Raw genomic sequence first — 24,776 nt, forward strand, 5'->3', positions numbered from 1 at the left:
TTTGGATGGGTATATATTCATCACATTTTCTATGGGTTAAATTGGATTGTTTAAGTTCTATTCTATTTCACATGTGGATTAAAGTAAATAATGGAACAAGCCACCCGAATGTTCCAGGACTGCCGTGGCACGGTCTGGGAATATCCACACGGGACACGGCGGTGGTCGGGGTCGCCCCTGTCCCTGTGTCGGCGACTTGCGCAGGACAGGGAGGGTCGGATGGAATGGGCGCACACGGCGACCCATGATCCCACTAGACTGCTAGAGCAACATTGTCACGATAGAGATGCTCAAAACACGATCCTCCTTGCAAAATAGCAAGGAATAGTAGCCTAGTAGGGTCGACGTATATATCTTTTTTTCTTTTTTTTTTTCAAACGGAGAAGGATTAATAATAATAATATGTTCATGCCAAATGAAAGAGCTGTATGGTGTGCCGTGGAGTTAAAGACCAGTGTTGGGGCGGCCTGTAGCACCAGTTCATTATTAGCACATCTTATTATAATTATTATTTGTTATTATTATGTTTCTGATTCCACCACTGTGATAAAATACATACTTACATAGCAGTCTTGAGTAAACAAATTGAGATAAAAGAAACACTTTATTTTGATCTCTGCAACAGTTTTGCATTTAATTATCTACAATTATAACGTTCCAACTTTCGGTTAATGAAGAGAAGCTCTTAAAAAACAACTAAAGCATGCGCGTATAAAACAAGTACGGAGTAGCAAAGAAATTAACTTTGGAAATGAAGTGCATCTGTTCACATTGCACTTATGTGAAATTAGGGTTTAAATCTTTTGGATTCTGATTTTGTACAGCTTGATATCGGCTTCTACTCCGAACCTCAGCAAATTGTCTCTGGTTTCTAAAAGAGAAAACACTGAAACCCATACATAAGGCTTTTTTTAGCAGCCACACTTGTTGGCACCAAATGTGGTAGGGCCTCTTGGGCCAGGCTAGACTGGAGGACTTTCGACCGGGCTCCAAACCAGCCCAATAATTCCTACACAACCCAACCCCTTTTTCACACGCAAGCCCATCTCGCTTTACGACTTCTTAAGCGCGGGAAACCCCAAATCCGCTCAAAATCACCTTCTCCATTCCACAGTCCACAACCTCCTCCATTCCCGTTCCCCAATTTCCCAAAACCCTAGAAAAATCTCGCGCGCGCAGCTTGGGCCGCTCACCATGAGCGCCCCTATGGAGATCTCCTTCTCCTTCTCCGCACCCCCACCCCCTCCCCCTCCGGATGCCGCGTGTGCCGCCACCGCTGCCCCGTTGCTGGCACCTGCCGCCCCCCAGGTGCTGCCGCCCCCCTGTCGCCGCGGTCTCCTCCTCGCCGCCGCAGCAGCAGGCGGCTGTGGCTGCGGCCGTGGTTGCTCCTTCCCCGGCCGACGACAAGGTCCTCGTGTCAGGTGGGTGCCGCCACGCTCTCGTTGGGCACCATCCTAGCAATTTCGAATTCGAGTGCTGTTGACACGCCGATTTCGTGTGTTTTCCGTTTTTCATTTTGTGCCTGCTGCAGTTGAGGTACTGTTGCACGCCGCGAGCGCGGCTCGCCACGAGGACGTCCAGGTGGCGGTAGAGAGGTTCGTGCTTGATCTAGCCAGACTTTGTTCAGAAAAATACTCTTATCGTTGTTTAGTGATTTGGTGAGTAGTATGAGCAGTGCACGTGAGTTGGTTTAGAGATGGTGGGGGCTCTGAAAAATGTGAAATTAAGTGTTGACGGCCTTATTTTGCACTGAGCCATGCTTAAAATGTCTGATAAGAAACTTGTATTTCTGGATGAAGTGGCAGAATGCAAAGATAAAACAATGTGGCAAATCGGGACTGAGTTTTCAAGATTTTCTAATAGGTTCCCAGTGTGCACCCAAATGCTAAACAGTCAAATCACCTGACAAATAGCTAATACGAAGTAGAAACGTCAACTAGACAGTTTGTACACAGTATACAAAGTTTTGTATGGTACTAACAACAAGGTACCAGTCACCAGTTCAGCTGCAGAGGGCAGTGGAAACCACATGCACCAGTCACCAGTTTGCCACTGAAGCAGATCCCAGAGCCCAGATTAGTACTATGTCAGTAATCCACACTCCTGCCATTGCCATTCACAAATTAGTAATCAGAGCCCAGACTATGGAGTAGGAGCAAATTTGGAAAGAAAAAATGTCATACAATTTCCAAGTCCTGTGATTGATTAGTGGTTAGGTGGAGATTATTGGTTTGTGAAATGCTTATAAGCCAGTCAATGGCTTAGTGAAATTATGAAGAACTCAAGTGTTCTCTAAATCCTGTCGTTAGTAGTGGTATGCTAAGAAAATAGTGCGAAAAGGCTCATCTCTTTCTTGTCAACATGTGAATTGGTGGTGTAAAGCCATGGACCTAACATAGTTTTCTGAAGAAACTTTCTGCATTTTAATGCTAGCTTAAGTGCTTTATTAAACTTTTTCACACTAACTGCCATCTTCTCTCATGAGGTATTAAAATTTACTGTTGCTCATGCTTATAGTTTTGTACTCGCTCAATCAGGATGCTAGAAGCTCGAAGCTTAAGCTATGTTGATGGGCCTGTGCCAATTCCTGCTGATAATTCTTTTCTTCTTGAAAATGTCAAAAGGATACGAATATGTGACACTGGTATGGTCATTCACTTAGGCTGGGAATTATGGTTACTTGTGCTCTGTTACTCATAACATCCTTATTCTGAGTGCTAAACATTTATGCAGATGAGTGGGCTGAGAATCACAAAGTTCTCTTATTTTGGCAAGTTAAGCCTGTTGTGCACGTGTTCCAGGTATGAGATTCTTAATGTTTTACGTTTACTTCCTAATCACTTGCAGTTCTATCCAAAACTGATGTCATTTTTATATGTCAACATGATTCCATGTGACCATGTTGGTTATCTTGCTTCTTCACTCAGTAAAATGCTATAGCTGTTTTATCTGGACATACTTCCACCACTGCTGAATTTTAGCTGTTGTTTTGAGTTCAAGTTACAGTTGTTTCTTCTGGGGACATTTTACATCCTAATATTGATCCTGAGGAATGGTTTCGTTCCGAAACAAAAATCGTTCCATATTTTGTATCCATTCAATATACTAGCTGCTGTCCAGTTTATTCACCTCAAGCTCATTTGGTTATGCTGTAGCTGAGTGAAGATGGTCCTGGTGAGGAACCAAGCGAGGATGATACGCTCTCTAGCTTTAACGAGTGGGCCTTACCTGCCAAAGAATTTGATGGTTTGTGGGAAAGGTAAATACTGCTTATCCTTAACCACTTCAATCTCCATTTTTGTTCTGCGGATGATCTCATTAGTGTTTGCAGTTTACTATATGAAGTTGGTCTCAAGCAGAGGTTGCTGAGATATGCTGCCAGTGCTTTGCTTTTTACTGAAAGGGGTGTGGATACATGTCTGGTTTCATGGAACCGGTAAGCATCTGTAACACTGTTATACACATTTGCAGTCACTATTTATTTTACAAAAAACAAAGTAAAAGATTGTGTACTCTATAGAGTGAAATGATTCTTCATGGGCAGACCCAGTGCCGGAGGCTCCCACACGAGTGGGTTCTGGGGAAGGGAAAAACCGAGGCAAGCCTTCCCCCCGCAAAATCTGCGGAGAGGCTGCTTCGAAACCGCGACCTGGTGACTCAGTGAAATGATTCTTCATGCTTTTATTTTTTACAAATTACAGGATTGTACTTTTGCATGGTCCGCCTGGAACAGGAAAGACTTCCTTGTGTAAAGCACTAGCACAGAAACTTTCCATTCGCTTCAAGTCAAGGTCCGTGCTAAATGAGATATACTTTTTTTTACCAGATGTGTTATTCTTCACTGACACTTGTATATACTAGGTATTCTATGTGTCAATTGATTGAAGTGAATGCTCATTCGTTGTTCAGCAAGTGGTTTTCTGAAAGTGGAAAATTGGTATGCCTTTTTGTGCTAAGCTGTTATCATATGTTCATATGCATGAGCTCCTTAATTTAATAGTTCCTGAACCACTTTTATCTTTTCTGTATGGTGGATTCTGGATTGTCAAAATAAGAAAAACAGTATTTCTACATAAAACACCCACAAAGGGTATTTCCATTGAAATACCCAAACAGGAAATTAGCTCTTTCTCTTGTTTGATGATATTGTAATGGAATGACAACCTATTTCTTCTTTTTTCACCAACAAATCCGAATTATATTCTGGAAATATTGTCTTACTCACCCATAGTTACATCTGACAATCCACATTCTATCCATTGTCCTTTAGGTTGCCAAACTTTTCCAGAAGATCCAGGAGATGGTGGAGGAAGAAAGCAACCTGGTATTTGTATTGATAGGTATGTTCTTGAGTCGTGACAGGTGACCCTGAATGAGTCTGCTTTGTTTGATACCTTGGTCTGAATTAGATATGAGTCCACCCCCCTGATCACATCCTGTATGTGCATAGGCGCGCATGGACCCTGAATCCAGCACAGTTTCACTTAACCTCAGCATTGTCTCCTAGTTGAAGCAAGCAAACACATAACACAAGCAGTAGTCCTATAGAGTGCTACCTAAGGCTTGAGAAAATAGAGTACTTGATTTGCTGCATGCTATATATTTGAAACCTCAATCTTATATATGATATGTATATATATTGTAGATGAAGTTGAAAGCCTTGCTGCTGCCAGACAAGCTGCCATATCTGGCTCTGAACCTTCAGACTCCATTAGAGTAAAGTTTTCATCCTAATTTTTTTTTCCTGATCATGTATTATTTCTTGGCTAATGTTTACACTATATTCTTCTCTTGTGCAACTTCAGGTTGTGAATGCGCTGCTAACACAAATGGACAAACTGAAGTCTTGGCCAAATGTTATCATTTTAACAACATCAAATATCACTACAGCAATAGGTACTAGATTTCCTGCCATTTGACTCTTTAACCGTAGGGCTATGAATAATCATCTTGACAGTCACACGTTGTTAGTTGGTTGAGTGAATCCCTTTATTATGAGAAAGCAGTTCTGCAGTCACACCACTAAACATAATAATATTCTTTAAGGTTGATGAACTATCCATTTCCATGGAAGCAAATTTCCTAATTTTTTTGATTAAAATAATATAATAGCTAACTTATAAATATCTTCTTGCCATCAAAATACAAATCATGTGTGCTCTGTAGAATTTCTTTCTCTTGGATCGACTACAGTCATGTTTTTTTTATGGGCACTCATGATTTGATCTCGCAGTTTGTTTCTGAGAACACTCTGTATAAGGACTTCTGTAATTACCTAATGCTTACTGTCTACTGGCAGATATTGCATTTGTTGACAGGGCAGACATTAAGGCATATGTTGGACCCCCTATGCTTCAAGCACGATACGAGATCTTGAGGTCATGCATACAGGAGCTCTTAAGAGTTGGCATTCTTACATATCCTCAGGTATGTCCTGCTTTGCCAACTTGGTGCCCAACTTGCCAACTTTTCATAGTGTTACTGTCACTGTATCAGCCTACCAGAGCTCATGATGGTTGCTTTGATCATGCAGAACTATGAGCGAATCTTTTTTCTTGATTTCAGTGGTAGCACTTTGCTTTTCAATTTTATTTACTGCAACTATTGGTAACCTTGAAATTCTCCAATTGTAGGGTAGTAGTGTGCCGTGTATTCTGAACTATTCGACCCTGAAGGAGAAGAAGCACTGTCCTGAGGCTGCAGACCCTGGTGCGTTTCAGTTATCCAGTCTACTCTATGAAGCCGCAAAACTGTGTGAGGTAAATAATGAAGCTGACCCACATGCTGTTTGCTGTAACCAAGGCTTCTCCATTTCTCGTTAAATGGTGGTGGCTCATATCTCTTTGCAGGGACTTAGTGGCCGGTCATTGAGGAAACTCCCTTTCCTGGCACATGCCTCTGTCACCAACCCTTCATGCTGCGATGCTTCTACTTTCTTGCATACATTGATAAAGACTGCGCAAAGAGAGGTCTTGGAGTCACGTGGTTAGTTACTTAGTTCAACCTTGAGACCTTGGCATCTTTTGGAAGAGCAAAATGCTAACAGTTCATTCCAAATGCCATGTTCCGGTTGTCCCTGATATTATGGTCAATTGCCAGGTCGCTACAAGGATAAGAAAGTCCATCCCATCTCTAGGGTTAGGTTAGTGTTTAAATGTAAAGAGAGAAGAACAAAGAATGAATGAACTGTCTTGACGCCCCTTCGAGATGTCCGTGCTTTACACGGATGAATAGTAATCATAGGATTAGATCTATGGTTAATACTAAGCCTAGTCACTACGTGTGAAGATGGATCCATGCGATGAGATCACCGGCTTGTGTTTGGTTGATCTGATTCTTAACAGTTAGGAGCTCAGAATGGATGTAAGGTGCCTATCTGATTGTCGCTTCAGCACATTTGATCTGTAGATCTTTACACAGTACGAGAAGCCATACAGTCAGGGACGGCTCACGGCTCGCTGTTGTCCCTTGCCAGTTAGTGCCATAATCTGGTGACTGAATCGGAATCGTCTCTTCGTTAGCGCAGGGGCAGGGTGACACCGGTGTCGGATTGAGCGCTGTCTGCTCAACGTCGCTTCATTGTCCCCTATCGGGCAGCGCTTCTTAGGTCGCACAATTAGTTTCTTAGTTACTCACAACAGCGTGTTTCACCGTCTAGCGGTGTCTTTTGTCAGTGTTTAAGTGTTTAACCTCATCACTTATGGTAACTCGCCATGATATGATGACGGGCGTGTAAGCTTTTCAAACTTCTTATTAATAAAACACGTGCTAAGCACGTTCTCGAAAAAAAGAATCGGAATCGTCTCCATTGCAACTTGGAACCAGATCGTTGTTTAGTGCCTACCGTCATGTTCCTTTTCTAAACAGTCGTAATTGTACAGCCTCTAAACTTTTTTTTTCGACCAATTTGGGGGAGAGTTCCCACCTACTGTATTGAATCGAGGGAGCTAAAGAGCTCGAACAAAGTATAAGTTACTTCCGGCATCCCAGAAGGTGTACAAAAGTGTATAGGGAAGGGTGTGGAGAACTGAGCATAGAGAGTAAAATTACGCGTTGTTACAACACTGAAGATAATCTATCTAGGCTGTCACACAAGCTTTATCCTTCTTGTACCTGCAAGCCCAGGGACCGGCGTCTTTGATTGCTGCGCGTAGCACACAAGTCGTGGTGGTGGTCGCGGAGTCGAAGATGGTCGCGTTCCTAGCTTTCCAGATATGCCAGAGAATGATGAGCATCATATCAAGCCGAACCTTAGCAGGTAAATTGATGGTCCGTCCAATTTCTCAGGGCGCTGTTTGGTCGCCAGCTTGTACAGCAATGTTGAGTCGGCTCCAGACGCTGGCTGCCTTTGGGCAAACGATGAAGATGTGGTCACTTGTTTCCAGAACTCCGGGACAGCTCGGACAGAAGCACTCGTCCAGCGGCCGGATGTTTTTCCAAAACAAACTTGTCGAAGTGGACAAGCCAGCCAAAGAATTTTAGCTTCCCGGGGAACCTGCAGCCCCAGATTAGTTGCGGGCCAAGGAGTACGGGGTCTCCGGCGTGGAGAGCATGGTAGGCTTCATGGGACGAGAAAGGATGGCTCCCCGGGGCGTCCATGAGCCGGCGGTCCGGGGAGTCGTTGAGGGAGACAGTGACCAACAAAGAGCGGAGCAGCTCCAAATCTGCTTGCGCCTGGTTTGTAAGCCGGGGATGGAGGGTGGCCTCGAGGCCATGAGCGAGGACATCCCTGACATTACAGAGAGGCCGGCGGCAGTGAGTGAAGAGAGCTGGAAAGACAGTAGCCAGGGGCTCAGCTTTGGTCCACTTGTCGAGCCAGAAGGAGGTGGAGCCGCCATAGCCGACGATTACCTTCGTGAGGGATCTGAACCGCGGGTTAGGAAGCTAGTTGGGTCACTAGCCCCTAGATCACCAGTTGTGTTATGAAAGAACCATAAACCATTGTTTCCATGGAAGATCATCAGGACCAAGTAGTTTATAGACCAATTTCATGAGGAGGCAATGATTCTGATCTTCCAGATTGCGGACACCAAGACCACCAGCATCCTTGGAGAGGCAGACTCGGTCCCAAGAGATTAGGCACTGAAAACCATTACATTTATCACTTCCCCCAGTCCACAGGAAGGCCCTACGCCGGCTATCAATAAGGTCAAGCACGGTTTTGGGGATCAGCGGACTAGACACACGAACAAGCCGCTTACATTAAAGCCAACGTTTCCCTTATAGTTCCGGATAGACGATCGCACACGTGTGCTTTGACAACTTCGAGCTGTACCCCAAACATGTCTTATGCGTCTCACAGGAATAAAGAATTCAAGACAACTTCACAAAAGCAGATGAGAAAATTGGAAATTTGCACCTATGGCAAGTGGATATTGCCAAAGTGTCATCAAATTTGTGGGTTTCGTTAGGTTGCCCTTATGAAACGATACACATCCACTAAAATGCCATTTCATGATTTTAACTCTCATTTAATCTTCTTTGGCCAAATATCAGACCTAAAGTGGCAATTTTGCCCATATGTTGATTTCACCTCATCTTCTTATCCCCTCTCTTTAATTTCACCCCATCTGCATGAGTGAACCCTCCCCCCAAGAGGAGACAAAAACCAAACAAATAAAACACCTTCCTCGGTCCAAGTATCACTACATCACAGTCTCTCTCTTGCGTCTTTCGATAAGCTATTGACAAACAAGAGAAATCCAATTACTTAACCAAGACCATTGCCCATGTAGTCTTGTGGTTCCACTGTTTTTCTGAGTGGTCACTCCAAGCTCCATTTAAACTCATTATTAGTTATCATCATCAATTGAATAACCATTTATCAAGTGTATCAACAGGTTATATTTTTTATAAAGATCATAATATATCATCATTGAACATACTCTAAGTCTCTTCACTCACTTGTTTTGGATTTCATCATTTGAGTGTGAAATCAAGATTCTAGTGCATTGCATTGAGTTATTTTATATTGGAAGCAATTTTCTTGCTACTCTTGGTGGTTGTCGCTGCCTAGACGACCTAGAGCTTGCAGACTCCGTGAAGCATAAGAAAGATTGTGTTGGTGCTCCGGAGAAGGATTTGTGAGGGGCTATTGTGGGAGGAGGTGAAGAGCGACTCTAGTTTAAAAGAGGTATTGAGTAGCTTCTTGTTGTATCCTACTGAAGATCAAGTGCTCAAGGCGCCTAGGCAACCTTTGTGGGTTGGAAGCTTGATAGAGGAGTGGTGAACCAAGAGCTCACCTAAACATGGACTAGGGGTGACCAGTAAGTCACCAATACCATGAAGATATACCTTGTGTTATTTTGTGTGGTATCTCTTGAAGCTCACTGTCAATTCTAGTACCTACATTGTGTTGTTTACATTCCTAGAATTGTTTTGCTTGCACTTGTCATCTTAGAAAGCAAATCTCTAGCTAGAAATAACATTATTAAGGTCATTTATGTTTCTAATCAAAATTACTTAGTGTCTTTGGTTTTAGTGGGCATCTGGCTATTCACTTCCCTCTAGCACATTTCTAGATCCTAATAACAACTGTGGGATGAGGATAGAGGAAAACCACATAGCATGTGCTTGGTTCATGTTTAAGACTTAGCCTGGCTAGTCAACTAAGCCTTGATAGCTAAAGACTGGCTTCGGCAATGCAAGATACAATTGTTTGTTTGCATTGACTAGCTTAGCATTCATAAGAAATGATATGTTTAGTTAACTGGCTTGTCTTGCATAGAATCACCCTATCCTTGCGTTGGTAAGCTTATCTTTGAGCCGAATTTTTTATAATTTAGCCCTTTTTTTAAAAGTTTCTCACAAATAGACCCTGGCGGAAAGAATTCAGAAAATGGACCCTGAGCTCGGTGCCATTGATGCTGGCACCTACCTCGGCGCCGAGCTCCTGGGCACGGAGGATAGCATGGCAGGGAGCTCGACGCCAGTCACTCTGGCGCTGTAGATCTTGGCGCCGAGCTTCCAGCATTTAACCTCGGCCCAACCTTTCTGCCCGAGCGTTCTTCCTCTTCTTTCTCCTCCCTCTCGGGTTTTTTTTTCTCTCCCCACTTCACCCTACCTCACGAATCTGCATATTGGACCTTGAAAACCTTGATTTGATCCGTAGATCTTTGAGAGCAACGTATCCTCGCTCCCTTCCTAGTTTTTTTCGCATCGATTCGGTATATATTAGTCGGATTTTTCAACCTAAGAATCGTCATCACTTAGGGTTTCATTGTATCCCTCAATATATATATTATACAACCGTTGGATGATGCCAAGGCGTGGAAAAAGCTAGCAAACATAGGCCCTGTTTGGTTCAGCTCATCTGAGTCTCGCTTATAAGCTGAGCAGGATTATCTGATAAGTCGCGATACGTAGAATCTAAGCTGAGCGTTTGGCTGGCTCGATTATTTTGGGATGGATATTTTGCACTAGAAACCCTGACTTTTCTCAAACTATGTAGCACTGTTTACTACTATTCCTGTGAGTCTATAGCCTTACTACTTGACCCAAATAAAAGTTTCTATTTACATCCAGGTCCTTCTTCGTGGGGGAGAAGCTATGGTGCGGGCTCCGAGACGGGGAGGAGCTCTCGGCGAGGGGGAGGAGCTCCGGCGGCCGGCGGAGCTGCGGCTACGGGCGGATGAGAGGGGGAGGAGCTCCAGGCGAGGAGGAGCTCTGGCGGTAGGCGGAGAAGCGAGCGGGCGAATCCGTCGACGGAGCTACGGGCGGGCGGATCCGCCGGCGGAGCTGCGGGCGGATGAGAGGGGGAGGAGCTCTAGGCGAGGAGGAGCTCTGGCGGCCAGCGAAGAAGCGAGCAGGCGGATCCGTCGGTGGAGCTGCGGGCGAGCGAATCCGTCGGCGAAGCTGCGGCTGCAGGCTCCGAGAGGGGGAGGAGCTCCCGGTGAGGGGGAGGAGCTCCAGGTGAGGAGGAGCTTCAGTAGCCGGCGGATTTGCTGGCGTGCGGAGCTGCGAGCAGAGGAGACCCGAGCGAGCGCTCGGGAATGCGGCTTGCGTTTTCCAAATCGCAGCCCTTCGGTCGCTTTTCCAATCGCCGTTGCAGAGAGGAAATCGAACGCGAACGCCGCGTTTGCGATGGAGACCGCCGCGAGCCATTTGACGGGATTATCCTGCTTCTCCCGTCGCGAACGCGCGATGAGCGGAACCAAACAGGGCCATAGGCGCATGTAGTTATGTTATGGGTTCATTGTTGTGCATCAAATGGAAAACCCTCGGTTTAGGGTTTAATGTTAACTGCTTTCGTTTCTTAGAACGAAATTGGTTGTATTGTAGTTATGGTTCTCATTGATATTTATTTGTGATGTTTTGATTTATGTTTGTTAAATTACATCCGTTTTGTTAGATGCAAGAAATGTTTCGGGAGGAGTTTTGGCGAAAACGGGGTCGTCCTCAAGAATTATACCCCGACGCGTCTAGCAAAGATGCCCCCGTCCCTCCTGACCTCCCTTTCCCTAACTGTGACTGTGGTTTCTCGGCCCATGTTTTTATTCGAAACATCCGGACACAGCGGCGCGTTGCTTCTACACATGTAGTCGTTTTAATGTAAGAAATTATTTCCACTATCCTTTTTCTTTATTTGTGTAAGTATGCTACTAATATTTTGTTGGAATCTCGTTGTGTAGGACCATGAGAGGTGCTTTTTCTTTCAGTGGATCGACGGTGCAGACAAGTTTGATCCTAGGTACCTCCTTTTCGACGATTGGTTTAGAGGGAGACATCCACATGAGCACTTCAAGCGGTGGGTTCCACCCCCCTAACCCTCCGCCAATGACGGCTAAGGAGAAGCACGTAGCCATAGTTAGACGACTTGAGGAACCTCCTCTGTGCGATTGCGGAGATCGAGCTGTAATAAACCCTGAGAATACGTTGGAGTTTGTGTGTCCAAACAAGCATGAAGTAAGTGCAAAGTGCACAAACCCTCCATGGGCAGCGTTCCTTGTCACACACAACTATGTAACGGCACTCCGTATATGAATGCAATACCCTGTAAGGCCTCTTTCGTATCACTACAAAAGCCTATAACCACCTCTTCAAAGCAGGGAGGTCATTGAACACCCTCCCATTCTCAATTACCATGTTAGGACCGACCTCAGGAGCTTCTAGGAGCTCATCATCACGTCCTTCTGCAAACGCCTGATCGGAATGAGCAAGATCGCTGAACTCGTGAACTCTAGGATCACGGCGGCCAGGAAAGATACGCCTCATCATCTCAACATCACTCTCCGTTAGCTCTCCAACAGGGCGATCATCATCAGAATCAAGTGCCCTAGCCATCTCATATGGCTCTGAATCATGCATAATTTCAACACTATTGGAGCCATGGAATCCATCTCCAAAGTGCACTTGCGCAGCAACAAGGGGCACATCCACATTCTCAGGAATGTCTCCTGCAACATCGATACAGAAATGAGGAAAGAATAAAAGAAATAGATGTAAGGAACGGGGTAAGCTCCCAAAAACTATGCGGTTAAGACACTTACTCAGATGATTCTGTGTCAAAGGGATCTCATAAGGAGGATATGCCACGAAAACATGAGTCTGACAACCATCTACAAATACCGCATTGGGGGCAGATTGAGCATCGGGAACTGTAGGTGCAATCTGCACATGCAGGTAAGGTTCCGGAACGGGAGGGTCGATGTGTGCCTAATGATCCATTGCTGGGGTAAACCCATGACGGATGGGATCAACTAACACCCGACGCACAACCACGTCTAAACATTGCAGCTGGCTCTTCATAGCCGATCTCACATAGTTCTCCCACTGATCCGCACAACCAATTGAGATCATTCGCCTGAAGATGTTCGGAGGAGAACCTAGGTGCAGTACACCATCAACTGCAATGTCATCATCTCCAAGGCAATGCAGCTCCTCCCGAGCCTTTGCAACCATCTCACTAAATGAAGGTCTATCATTGAATAGCACAGGCACGCTTTGCATATCAAGAGACTCAACATATTCATAGCAATCGCTTTCAACGGTGCCTCCATGATATATGATCACTAGGTTGTCCATCTAGTTCAAACACGTAACGAAACACATGTCATTTAGTCAAAATTAGACGATAGATAGTACCTAACAAGTACTTTCTAGCTACAAACTAAGTAATCAAGATAATAACTACGTATATATATATATATACAGTGTACTCACTAAATAGCTAGATCATATGTAGTTAACTAAATATGTAACTACATATCTAAGTAGCTATCTAACTATATCTATGAACCTATGTATCTATACTACTATCTATCTACATATATATCTCACTAGATCACTAACTAAATCAACTACCTGAGTCATCACATTAACTAGTAAATAACAAATGCCAACTAAGTAGGTACATTACATATTCATAATTTTTACCTTTCCAACGACTGCTCCGTGGACGTCGAAGGAGTCGCAGCGGACGATGGGCTTGGGTCAGGCCGACGATCCGGACCGGCGGTGGCACGGCCGGCCATTGTAGGTGGCGGGGTCGGCGATGGCGCGGCCGACGACAGCGATGGCGCGCGGCGGGCGCGGGATGTCCGGGGCTCCGCGCGGCGAGTCCGGCTCGACGGGCGCGGGAGGCACGCCGGCGCTGGACGGCGGCAACACGGGGCGAGGCCGGCGGCGCGGTGCGGGGGGCGGTGCAGCCTCGGGGCGCGGCGCGGGGCGGGGGGGGGGGGGGGGCGGCGCGGCCAAGGGGCGCTGGCCGTCCGCTGGGCGCGCGGCGCGGGGCGGCCTCGGGGCGCGCGCGCGGCCGCGGTGGCGTGGCGCGGCGCGGGAGAGGGCGGCGGCGCCGGCTATGCTAGGGCGAGAGAGGGAGAAGAAGAGAGGAAAGGCGCGGGCCCAGTAGGTATTAAAGGCTCGGCGCCATTAACGTTGGCGCCGAGCTCGGCGCCATTAACGTTGACGCCGAGCTCGGTGCCAAGATCTACGGCGCCGAGCTCAGCGCCAGTCAGACTTGCGCCGAGCTTCCTGCCATGCCATCCTATGTGCCCAGGAGCTCGGTGCCAGAGACGCTGGCGCCGAGGTAGGGCCAGCATCAATGGCGCCGAGCTAAGGGTCCATTTTATGAATTCTTTCCGCCAGAGGTCTATTTGTGAGAAACTTTCAAAAAAAGGGGCTAAATTATAAAAAATTTGGACATTTGAGACATTTTAACGAACATGTGACGAGCACAGATGTCAAACCGCCACTGTCACAAGCATGCTCCTCTGTGAAAACAGCCCCCAAAAGCAGCGTGGGGTGCTCTTGGAGCTTGGCACGGTGCTCGGAGGTGTGGAAGATGCAGGTGCAGAGACCTAAGGGCTGGAGGTGAGGCAGCAAGGACCTGAGTCAGGAGGTGAGGCAAACACTAGCCAAGCCTGGCTCCGCGAAAACAGTCGCCCAACACGTTTTTGCTAAGCCTGGCTAAGGGGATGTTCGTGCACTGGCTACGAGCCCCCTTAACAAGGCCACCAAACACTTAAAAGTTACATCGCAAAGCTTGAACAGAGATAGCCTTACAACAAAACACTCCTATAGTGGGGAGACAAAGGAAAACACTCCCATAGTGGGGAGACAAGGAAGGAAGAAGATTTTAATAGGTGCATTCATCGTGTACTTATTTGGATCGTTCAACTCGTCGCATTGGGGTCTGCATTTTCAAACGGGGAGTCTTTCCTATAGGCCCCTTGATTCTTAATGATTTGTGAACTGGCCTCCAGCGAACGGGTAAGTGATTATTTTTTCAAGGATTCTGTTAGTGGCAGGTAGTACAAAAGGATTAGCAGATCAGTTCATTAAGGACATCAAACTTGAACCAGAAATCGTTTGACCACACCCATAAGCTACTGAGCATACTCCAGTGCTAAGAACTTACAAATTCTGTAGTACTACAAAATTGGGAACAAGTCCTACTGTCACACAATGAGCACTGGCTATGGACAGAAAATGTACAGCTGAATCCCTTGAGGCCTTGATACATACAATTGACAATGTATAAGTACGACACTGGAGACGAGAATGGCGGATAGCTCTGACATGACATTAGATCACATGTTAAATTTTCTGTAGCACATTTACATACGTATAGCTCGAGAAGATGACAAACAATCTTCTAAACCTGCGAAGACACATGGAACATGTTGATTATCTTTAATTCAGAAAAGAGCTTCCCTATATTTGAGAGAAAAAAACACATTCCGTAACAGCTGAGTCAAACACAGCCCATATTGTTTCCTGATACAACTAAAAGGTATTGATAGATGCCATCTTGATGATACACTGTATTGGCAGCAATTAGCAAGTCGCTGACTCATTATGTCGGGTTCATGAACCCGGGGTCCTTCGTGGACCGGCTTCCCAACAAAGCCTCAGCCCAGTGGACAGCGTTGCGAATGACGCGCAACTCCTGGGCCGGCCCAAATACCTAAACGACAGGTCAGAAGAGCGATCCAATCTCCGACCGGAAGGTCTGGCTGAGGAGGAACGACGCCCGCTTCCGACTCCAGCCCGCCTCTCCAACCGGAAGGCCTCGCTAAGGAGGAACAACGCTCGCTTCCGACTCCGGCCCGCCTCCGGACGGCCTCTCCGACCGAAAGGCCTGGCCAAACACCACTTCCGACTCCGACCGCGCCTCCGGGGATGCGCCGAACCCCTACTTATATCTCTTCTCCGCCTGGCGCAATCAGAGCCGACTGGGACCAACCGACCGGGGACGCCCGCTCGGCGAGGGCCAGGAAACGGACGGAGAAAGTAAGGCAGGGCACTCAAGTCAACCGCAATACCGAGGACCGTACCCTGTACACCTGCAGGACAGTACCAACAGGGCATGTCAGAAGGGTACCCTGCAACCTTCCTGGCATGTCAGAACCCAAGCAGCGTTATAGGCGTCGACATTTGCCATACAGTGTTGTGGGCGCCATCAACTCCCATACCAGACAAACACGGTAAGACTCCCCCCCACATGCCTCTGGGCATCAACAGTGTTGTGGGCGCCGGCATTCACCATACCAGGCGTACATGGTAAAATCACCTACATGCCTCTGGGCATCAACAGTATGGCAGGCACCGACGTCTGTCATACCAGAAGAAGACGACGCAACCTCCCACATGCATCTGACATTAACAGTGTTATGGGCGCCTACAATCATCTTGTACCCGACGGCGTGGGCAACAAGACTTAGCGTACGTACACTCTCCCTCTCTCACTTGTAAAGGCCATCTCCTTCATCTATAAAAGGGGATGCGCTCTCTCCCAACAAAGGGATTGAATCGGTCCACAACAACTCGAACAACACACACGATCCGATCGACCAAGGATCTCGATGAACAACAGACGTTCGAACACTTAGCACATAGCGGAGCTCCCGTCACTCTCGGTCCTTCAGACCAGAGTCCGACCGGACCTCTTGTACCCCCCATCTTACTTCATTCTGTTTGTAACCCCACAGCAAACTTCGAGCACCTGGGCTCAGGAATAGTCACCGACCGACTCAAACTGGACGTAGGGCACGTTGCCTGAACTAGTATAAACCCTGTGTCATTGAGTGCTAGGCCACATCCGATCACAACGTACAGCAAAACTACAAATATTTACGTGTTGGTCACTTTCTGCACCGACACATTATATGTTAGCCATTATATATTGTGTGCAATGATATAAATATGATGCAATCAGAAACTTCATTATGAACTTATAGTGGCTACGTGGATTGATCTCCAGCACTCTATTAAAGTTGACAGAAACAATGCTTTCTCCATGAAAATGCAAATATGAAACTCTTATACTTACCAAACCCACTGACTTCTGTGTGCAGCCATTGCCTCATAGCTTTTGGACGGTCTACTGTTAACTAGAGTATAGATTGATTGCTTTGACCTTGAGAAGGATATCAACGAAGAAAGCCATATGTCAACCGGACCACTGTACTTGCGAAGAATATTCAGGCTTGCCTGCATTTACAAATAATCCAGCATGGATCATCTTTCCTGCACACTAATGTGCTACTTCCAGCAAGAAGAAAAAACATGATACAATAAACTAAAGATAAGGTGGCCAGGAAGTTTAGCATATATACAGAAATGATGTTAAATAGTAAAGTCACTAGCTTTGTCTTTATCCAATATCCATATAGCATAAGAATTAAGAACACAACAGCTTAATTTTCCCATGTAAAAATCAACTAGGACGTTAATTATCCTAGTGCCAAAGTCTCTGAAAAAATAATATTTAAAATACTAGGTCATCACCCCAATAGAGATGGCAAATGTATGCTGTAACATTATAGATTCTCAGTTTCTGACTTTTTTTTTTCAGGAACTAGCTTAGCATGTGTTTCATTAAGAAGAAGTTAGAATGTTTTACACGCCCGTCATTGCAAGATGGCCAGATGCCACCTAGCAATGGGGTGAGCACTAACACAAGGCACCGCTACAACGGTGGAACACAAGCTGTTGTACTATCTAAAGAAACCACTTTTGCGACCGAAGTGAGATCCGTAGCTTTTGCTAAACATAGCACTGACAAAGTCAAGAAAGTAACACATATTATCTCCCTCTCTACAGTGAAAATCACTCTGAGAAGTAAATCTAAAGAAGGTTGTCAAAGGATTTAAGGGAAAAACTTACTAGTTCCCAAGCTTCAACGTTTCCTTGCCTGTTTGCATGGAGAAACTTGCTGTTCATATAGAAATAGAGTTTTTAAGACTGAGTGATAAAAATACAAAACTATCTCATAAATGTGACATGCATATGTGTAGTAAAAAATGCAAAAGTAAATGAAATGAGAACAAGTTGTGTACAATCAAAGAACAACAACAGTTCTGATTCCCAACATATTGGAATCCCAATGTTTTCAGCGATTCATGCATGTGGCTAATCATGCAGTGTTAAACCAGATAACTGAACTAACCATATGCCGTGATGAAGATCTTTGTGGTTTGGGTGCCCTGATACTCCATATGAATCAAATGTCACAATCTAAATGGCATCAAATATTGCATCAGTAAGTAGGGCCTAGAAAGTAAAACAAAATAAGTACAAAAAATTTAAGTACATAGCAAATGAAGGTAAAGCAACTGAATATGGTGTACAGTATTAGCAAGGAAATCATATTGAGATTTGAAATTATGGAAATTTATTCAGATGTATCAGATACCAAGGATTCACTCTCAGGATTTTTAAGTAGAATTTGCAAACTGTAGTCACAAGTGTTCTTTTTCTGAAGAAAAGATGAGAACGTTTGAACAAGCATCACCCTAATATGTCATTTGCTAAATTATTCCGAGGTTAAAAAAAGAACTGGCAATTTGTGAGATTTGCTTTGTAAACATGTCGTGTGTTACATATAATGCAGACCCGCACATTTGTGTACTCAACTACTCATGTTACTTCAACACTATAATATGGAGGATCAAAGAAACAAGCACACTCAATGGCTCAAGAATAAGAGCGAGAGGAGAAGCTGGTAGCATACTTAAAATGCTTGGAATTTAATGATTGGCCAGGGTTGTTTTTCATGTTTACTAGCCACATGAGTTTTATTTTCTGCTAGGTATGTGTATGAACTGTGCGGGGCTCTAATCTCCATAATGATATAATGATACACAGCTCTCCTGCGTGTTCAATGAAAAAATACTAAAAATGCCATGTATTTTGAAGTTCATAAGGTCTCTGAGATGTAGCCACTACCGTGTTAATGGCCCATAGTTGGACATGCTCCATAGTAAGTTCTGCTACTAGCCCATGGTCCCATTTCTCATGAAATCCATCCTGTGAAATGTATAGGGTCAAGATCACATGTTTTTTGAAACAGTATGTACAGGTATGCAAGTATGGACCCAAAACAGAGTACCTGCAATTTCAGGTGGTCCAAGACTTTAACTTGTTCGTGTGGAATCTGTAATGACATGAGCTGATTCAGCAACTGTACAAAGCTTGCTCTTTGAGGGTAAAATGAGCTAGTTAACGATCTGAGTACCTTAAGGGTGTCACAGGCATGGTACAATTCTTCTTTACGAGTATTTCCGAGACCATCAGCATTACCTGTGGAAGGAATAAGTTAGTTCTTGGTGATTTTCTGTTCACATGTCAGGGTTAAAAACACTATTAAACTTACTGCTAAAAGCACCGATAATGCTTGAGATGTACAGGGTACTATTTTTACTTCATTGGCTATCACTGTTCTTAATTCACTAAAAAACACCTATACACAATGGCACTGCATGTTTAAGCACCGTGCATCCATCCATCCATCAGAGATGAATATTTAATTTGTGCTGTAAAGCATAGAGTAAACAGACATCATGGTTGCCTATGACAGTTTTATGATGCATCCTAGCAGACATTACAATGGCCAATTGGCCATTCCTGTTCGGTGCTGGGCTCAGATGAACAAATGTATAGGGCAACATATAAACAAACATATAGCGTCAGTTGCTTGCCATCTAACCTCGGGACATGCACAGAATGTGAATATTGTGACCTTTTGACTTGAGGAAAAGAATGGTTGGAGCAAAGAACCTGTAGCAACACAAAAGATGATAAAGAAACAATAAGAACGAAGCAACATGTCAAACGAGAACTAAGCAGATGTTTCACAGACATGGCAATTGGGCACTCAAAACACAAGGAGAAGTAGCATACATGGACTCGTCGTCGGGGTGGGCGACGACCAGCAGCACGTTCCGGCTCCTCCTGTCGTCGCGGAGAGGGGGCATGAACTGCGGGCTCGGGGGCACACAGGACGGCGCAGGGTAGGAGAGGATCCGCCCCAGAGAGGTCGCCCACAGGAGCACGGCTCCCGCCACGGGGACCATCCAGATCCAGGCCATGGAGAGGCAGCAGGCTCTGGAGCCTGGAGGGAGGGAGGGAGGGCAAGCAGAACACACGAATTTTCCAAAGAAAAAACTGTCACTGTGTTTCTGAATTTGTTTATGTACTCCCTCCATAAAAAAATACAATTCTAACACATTAGCAGTTTAAAATATCTCAGGTTTGACTAATTGTATATTTTATTATAAATAGTTATAATATCAAATAAGTATAGTTAGATTTGTCATAAGATATATTTATAATATATACTTATTTAGCATCACAGACATCAATATTTTTTAACTATATGTTTGGTTAAATTTTTGAACACTTTAACCAAAAAATGCACCTAGAATTGTACTTTTTTCTGGACAGAGGTAGTAAGAAACTAGCGAGCTGTTTGGTGCGGAGGAATGTAACGCAAACATAAATGATAATAAGCTGCGGATGTTACCGGCGGGATGTAAGTTTGAACTAATTTCATTAACGTTTAGGTTACTTTGGAACCAGCCAAACAGCACGTAGGTGTCAGCGGTAAAAACACATTAAAACGACTTTAAGCCGCTATAGGCGCTAAGTAGCCATGGAAAATCACAAACTGCTGCATCTAACCAGTTATTATATTCACAATTTTCATATGGTGATGTGCATACAGTAGCGTCATGTCATCATAACCATATCAATGGTAATGTGGCAGAAACAGAGATGCTACCAGATCCAACAATAGTTTGTAGTTACAGAGCTATTGTGGCAACTATAAGAACAATACCCGCCCTAGAAGGCCTGCGGGCTGCGGCTATACCCAGCTCCGTGCGTGTAGGCTTTTGGTTGGTTTATTTACTCTTTTTCAGATTTGTAGGGTTTTGGTTGGTTTACTAACAAGCCAGCGTCTACGGATTTTCCAGAATCTGAAGGTCTGATGTAAGAGGAGGCCATTTAGCCAATTGACTTTGGACCTGACTACATCAACATATACACAAACCATGACCTACAGTCCTACACTACACTTGCATATAGATGATATAAAAGAATACAGAATAACGACGCTACGACCTACAGTCCTACACTATACTTGCAAATAGATGATATATAAAAGAATACAGAATAACGACGCTACACTTTTTTTTGTGTGTGGTTTAATGCCGCATTGCTGGCCGAATCATCCTTAACCAACAGCTAATCCAATCAACCCATGTACCAACAGTTGAGCATACATCAAGTCTTCCATGATGTCAATTAAGCTATCCGCGACTGAATCTACATAACTGAGCCAGTAATCAATCTACAAAAGCGGCATGACAGAATCTACATAATTGTCTGCTCAACAAATGTGCATGTCAAACAGCCATCTGGTTTACATCCCCAGATTTCACCTCTGGGCTCCTCTGGTTTGGTCATATGTGCTAGGATATGGTGCTGCCCGCGGTGGTGGAGGTGGTTGCGCTGCATTTGCAGTGGCACTGCTCGGCTGAACTTGCCCAGTAGGATATCCAGCACTACCAGCTGCGCCATACAGGCTTGCGGCGTCTGTAGCTGCACCGCTGCTTGGCTGTGGAGGTACGGCATAGGAATAATTGGGCACTGCACTTTGCGCATAGCCTGCAACTGGATAGCCAGAGTAACCTGCATATGCGTAAGCCGTGGCAGCATCATAAGCATAGGTGTATGCTCCAGCCTGGTTTCCTTGCTGATATGCCCCAGCCTGGGTTCCCTGCTGATATGCCCCAGCCTGGGTTCCCTGCTGATATGCCCCAGCCTGGGCTCCCTGCTGATATGCCCCAGCCTGGGTTCCCTGCTGATATGCCCCAGCCTGGGTTCCCTGCTGATATGCCCCAGCCTGTGCTCCCTGCTGATATGCCCCAGCCTGGGCTCCCTGCTGATATGCCGAGGGGTAACCGGCATATGCACCTGCATATGGGTCTGTAGCTGCTGCTGAAACCGCTGTAGCTTGAGCTGTCCCAGGCTGTGAAGCTGTCACCTGTGCACCAGCTGCATGTGCCGCTGCTTGAGCCGCAGCTGCTGTTCATTGAGAAAAAAGGATGGAAATAAAATATTAGAGTATGGTATTATGCAATTAAGGAGTAAAATATGTACATGTATATCTCAAAAAAAATCATGCACACATGCGCAGAAAATTAATCATTTCAATTTCTCGTAAATTGTATATGCAAAGGTTTCCTCTCTATACAATAGAGGCCTTGAGCTACAGAGCAGTTTGCTATGTCCTATATGCTTCCAGCTATGATATTGAAGCCCAAAATAAAATGCTTGTGATATAAAAATTGGCAAAGCTTAGGCAACATCTCCTCAGGTAAGTTTGAAAAAGAAAACCTATCATTCACATGTCAGCTACCAAAAGCTTCCAGTTAAGCTGTACCACAGAAATCAGGTGTAGCAAATTTGCTAGATAAGTTGAAGCTTAGTTTAGGCCAATCACTTTTGATACAATATTGCTAATGATAGATTAGTATGCGCTAAAGTGCAATAAAATCATGGACAATTTCAAAGGATTGATACGTAACTTATGCCTACCTTTCTAGACTGTAAACAACACAATTATTCATTTCCAGAGGAAAATATAGCTATGTATTTATGCTGTGTCACAACAATGAACTATAATGAGAACCAGTCAATACAATGGCAGTGGTTACTACACATTGTACTAAGCCGGTAACACAGAATGTGGAATGATGAACAAAAGACTCAGTTTGTTCCTATATCCACTCTTCTAAAAAAATGTCAAACTGGATATCCAACTTGACTTTTCGAAACAATATGTATGTAACCGTAATACTGTATTGCATTATAAAATTAGAAAGGTCAGCACTCGTGACTTCTATTTCATTTGTCCACTAATGATTTTTTCCGTTGGTCATCCCCCCAACCCCCAGAACTGTGCTCTGCAGCATACAATGGGCAAAAACTTGATAAATGACTAAAACTAATCAGACTTTATAAAGTATTGTTCTGATTTATGTCTGCAAATCTAGACCATGATGCCGTCCCTCCTGTACAAGAGACTATCCACTACGGACACTTTACACTATGTTTTCTCCAAATACAAGCAACCCACGTGTCATTAACCCAAGACGCAATGGCGGAGTAGTAAGGGGGGCCGAATTGCTCATTCCAACAGTAATCCATGGTGAGACATTAAATAGGCCTGCAGTTCAGCCTGTTGGGGATCTATGGGCCATAGAACTTCTATGCGGAGGCCCAGATTCGCCTCCACTACCCTCTACTCCTAGCCTACCCTACTCCTAGCCTCCTACTAAGACGGTAAGACCTACAAATGATAATATCACACTGCAAATTCTGTTGAAAGTAGGGAAATCAGGATTCAGATGGGGAAACTTATGAACGAGCAGTTTTGAGATTCACACTACTAGGACAAAAAACCTAGCAGTCTTCACAAACTAAACACAAAACAGATGGAATAGAAATAATACTGCTCCCATCTAAGAGTACAGCCCAGTAAGGTTCAACTCAAAACCTAACAATTACGGGAATGAGGATAACTTGCAGGCCAAATCAAGAGGATGAGAATATTTACCCTGTGCCCGCCTTTCAGTATTTGCCACATCACCACGTAACTTCTCAGCTTGTTTAGTCATGGTTATCAGGTTCATTTCCATTGTCCGCATCTGCTCAACTTGCTTGATGTTTGTATTTTTCTCAATATTCAAATTGAGATCTTCCAATGGAAAGGGAAAACACAGACATATTAAAACAAAGCTCAGGCAGTTGCAAAAAATGTAAGGAAGGAACATTGTCACAAACCGTAAATTATGATGCTCTTTCCGTAGCCCATCTAGCTCAGCAAGCAATTCAGGAAGGCTTTTACCGTCACCAGAGGCAGAGAGTTTATGTAATTCTTTAGTCACATTCTCTATCTCAAGGGTTAGCATCTGCCTTTCAGTAATAAGTCTCTTTGCCTCCATATGCACTTGGTGAAGCTCCTTCTTCACTGCATCACCACTATGTATGTCTGCCTCCATTAATCTGATTCTCTCCAATAAATCTCTAATCTGCAAATCAGTCTCTGTCTGAACTTCACCTAGGTGGGTGCGGATCATTTGCATCTCTTTCTCCGTATCAACGATGTCCTGCCTCAAGACCACATGGCTTGATGCTAACCGCTGATTCTCCATGATAAGCTTTTCCACTTCTGCAGTTTGCATGGCAAGCTTGCTCTCCAGCATCTCCAGTGTGGATGAAGACTGCAAAGGTGAGTGGCTAGAGAGGCTGCCTGCAGCGAAGGAACCATGGCGCATCAGAGCTGGAGCTTGGGCAGTCAGTCCATCTAGGTGTCCACGGCGAGCCATTATCCTGAAAATACAAATATTGTAAGGGAAGATGAAAATAAAAAGGTGCTTTCAACAAATGCAAGTAACAAATAAACACATAATTACATCAGATCAATTAACATGCCACTGCCAGAGATTAGAAAAGCGTTTAGCAAATACCACACTCAGTATTTTATTTGAAAGATTGCAGCTACTGCCTACTAGCCTACTTCGTATTTTGGCCATACATCATGTTCCAAGACATGTATCCAGGGAGCAGGGATAGGGACAGTGAGATTCCTATCCAAGGAAAGCAGGAAAAGAAAAACTACAATATAATCAACGCAGCTGAAGGACATTGCATTGATGCAATTAGTGCAGGTATGTAAACATTTCATACATGAATCCTAGAGAAGAGAACATAAAAAGGAATAAGACAAACCTATCTCCCACTACAAGGACATAAAAAGCATCTAGATATGATGGCCTGAAAACCCATAAGTAGGATCTGGATACATCAAATCAGAGGCGAAGCCAATAAGGGACATGAGTGTACACATGTACAGCTACACCCCGATAAAAAAAAACGAAGTTAGTAGGTACAAAACTTGTGATTATATCAGATCCGCATACAAATAGGCAAATAGCTCAAGTTAGGGTTCGGGTGCTCAATTTTGCACAGCAGCAAGGGAAGAGAAG

At 44.6% G+C, this 24,776-nt stretch overlaps 2 protein-coding genes and 1 pseudogene across 3 annotated transcripts; 1 reads left to right on the forward strand and 2 right to left on the reverse strand.

The window, feature by feature from the left end:
- The first annotated feature begins 1,194 nt into the window (after positions 1-1,194).
- Positions 1,195-6,486, forward strand: LOC136493449 (pachytene checkpoint protein 2 homolog). Its single transcript, XM_066489534.1, is given in 15 exon segments — positions 1,195-1,317; positions 1,319-1,421; positions 1,532-1,595; positions 2,538-2,644; positions 2,734-2,801; positions 3,156-3,259; positions 3,332-3,436; positions 3,702-3,791; positions 3,862-3,937; positions 4,271-4,340; positions 4,646-4,716; positions 4,806-4,896; positions 5,300-5,427; positions 5,634-5,759; positions 5,850-6,486. Coding segments are annotated over 15 exon segments (1,467 nt in total). The 3' UTR covers positions 5,991-6,486.
- An 8,126-nt stretch (positions 6,487-14,612) lies between these two features.
- LOC136493246 (uncharacterized) lies at positions 14,613-19,882 on the reverse strand. 2 transcript variants are annotated; one of them, XM_066489307.1, is made up of 9 exons: positions 19,624-19,882; positions 19,430-19,500; positions 18,959-19,023; positions 18,833-18,877; positions 18,670-18,750; positions 17,891-17,958; positions 17,608-17,656; positions 16,772-16,932; positions 14,613-15,100 (listed from the first exon to the last, which is right to left on the reverse strand). In XM_066489307.1, the coding sequence occupies exons 1-9, from the start codon at positions 19,809-19,811 to the stop codon at positions 15,037-15,039; spliced, it is 792 nt and encodes a 263-aa protein (XP_066345404.1). In that variant the 5' UTR covers positions 19,812-19,882; the 3' UTR covers positions 14,613-15,036. The 2 variants fall into 2 exon arrangements, with proteins under 2 accessions (XP_066345404.1, XP_066345405.1); XM_066489308.1 differs by lacking the exon at positions 14,613-15,100 and adding an exon at positions 15,155-16,497.
- A 1,120-nt stretch (positions 19,883-21,002) lies between these two features.
- On the reverse strand, positions 21,003-24,117 carry LOC136493140 (uncharacterized; annotated as a pseudogene).
- Positions 24,118-24,776: the final 659 nt, after the last annotated feature.

Source organism: Miscanthus floridulus, chromosome 11 (assembly GCF_019320115.1).
Source record: "Miscanthus floridulus cultivar M001 chromosome 11, ASM1932011v1, whole genome shotgun sequence".
Taxonomy (NCBI): Eukaryota; Viridiplantae; Streptophyta; class Magnoliopsida; order Poales; family Poaceae; genus Miscanthus; species Miscanthus floridulus.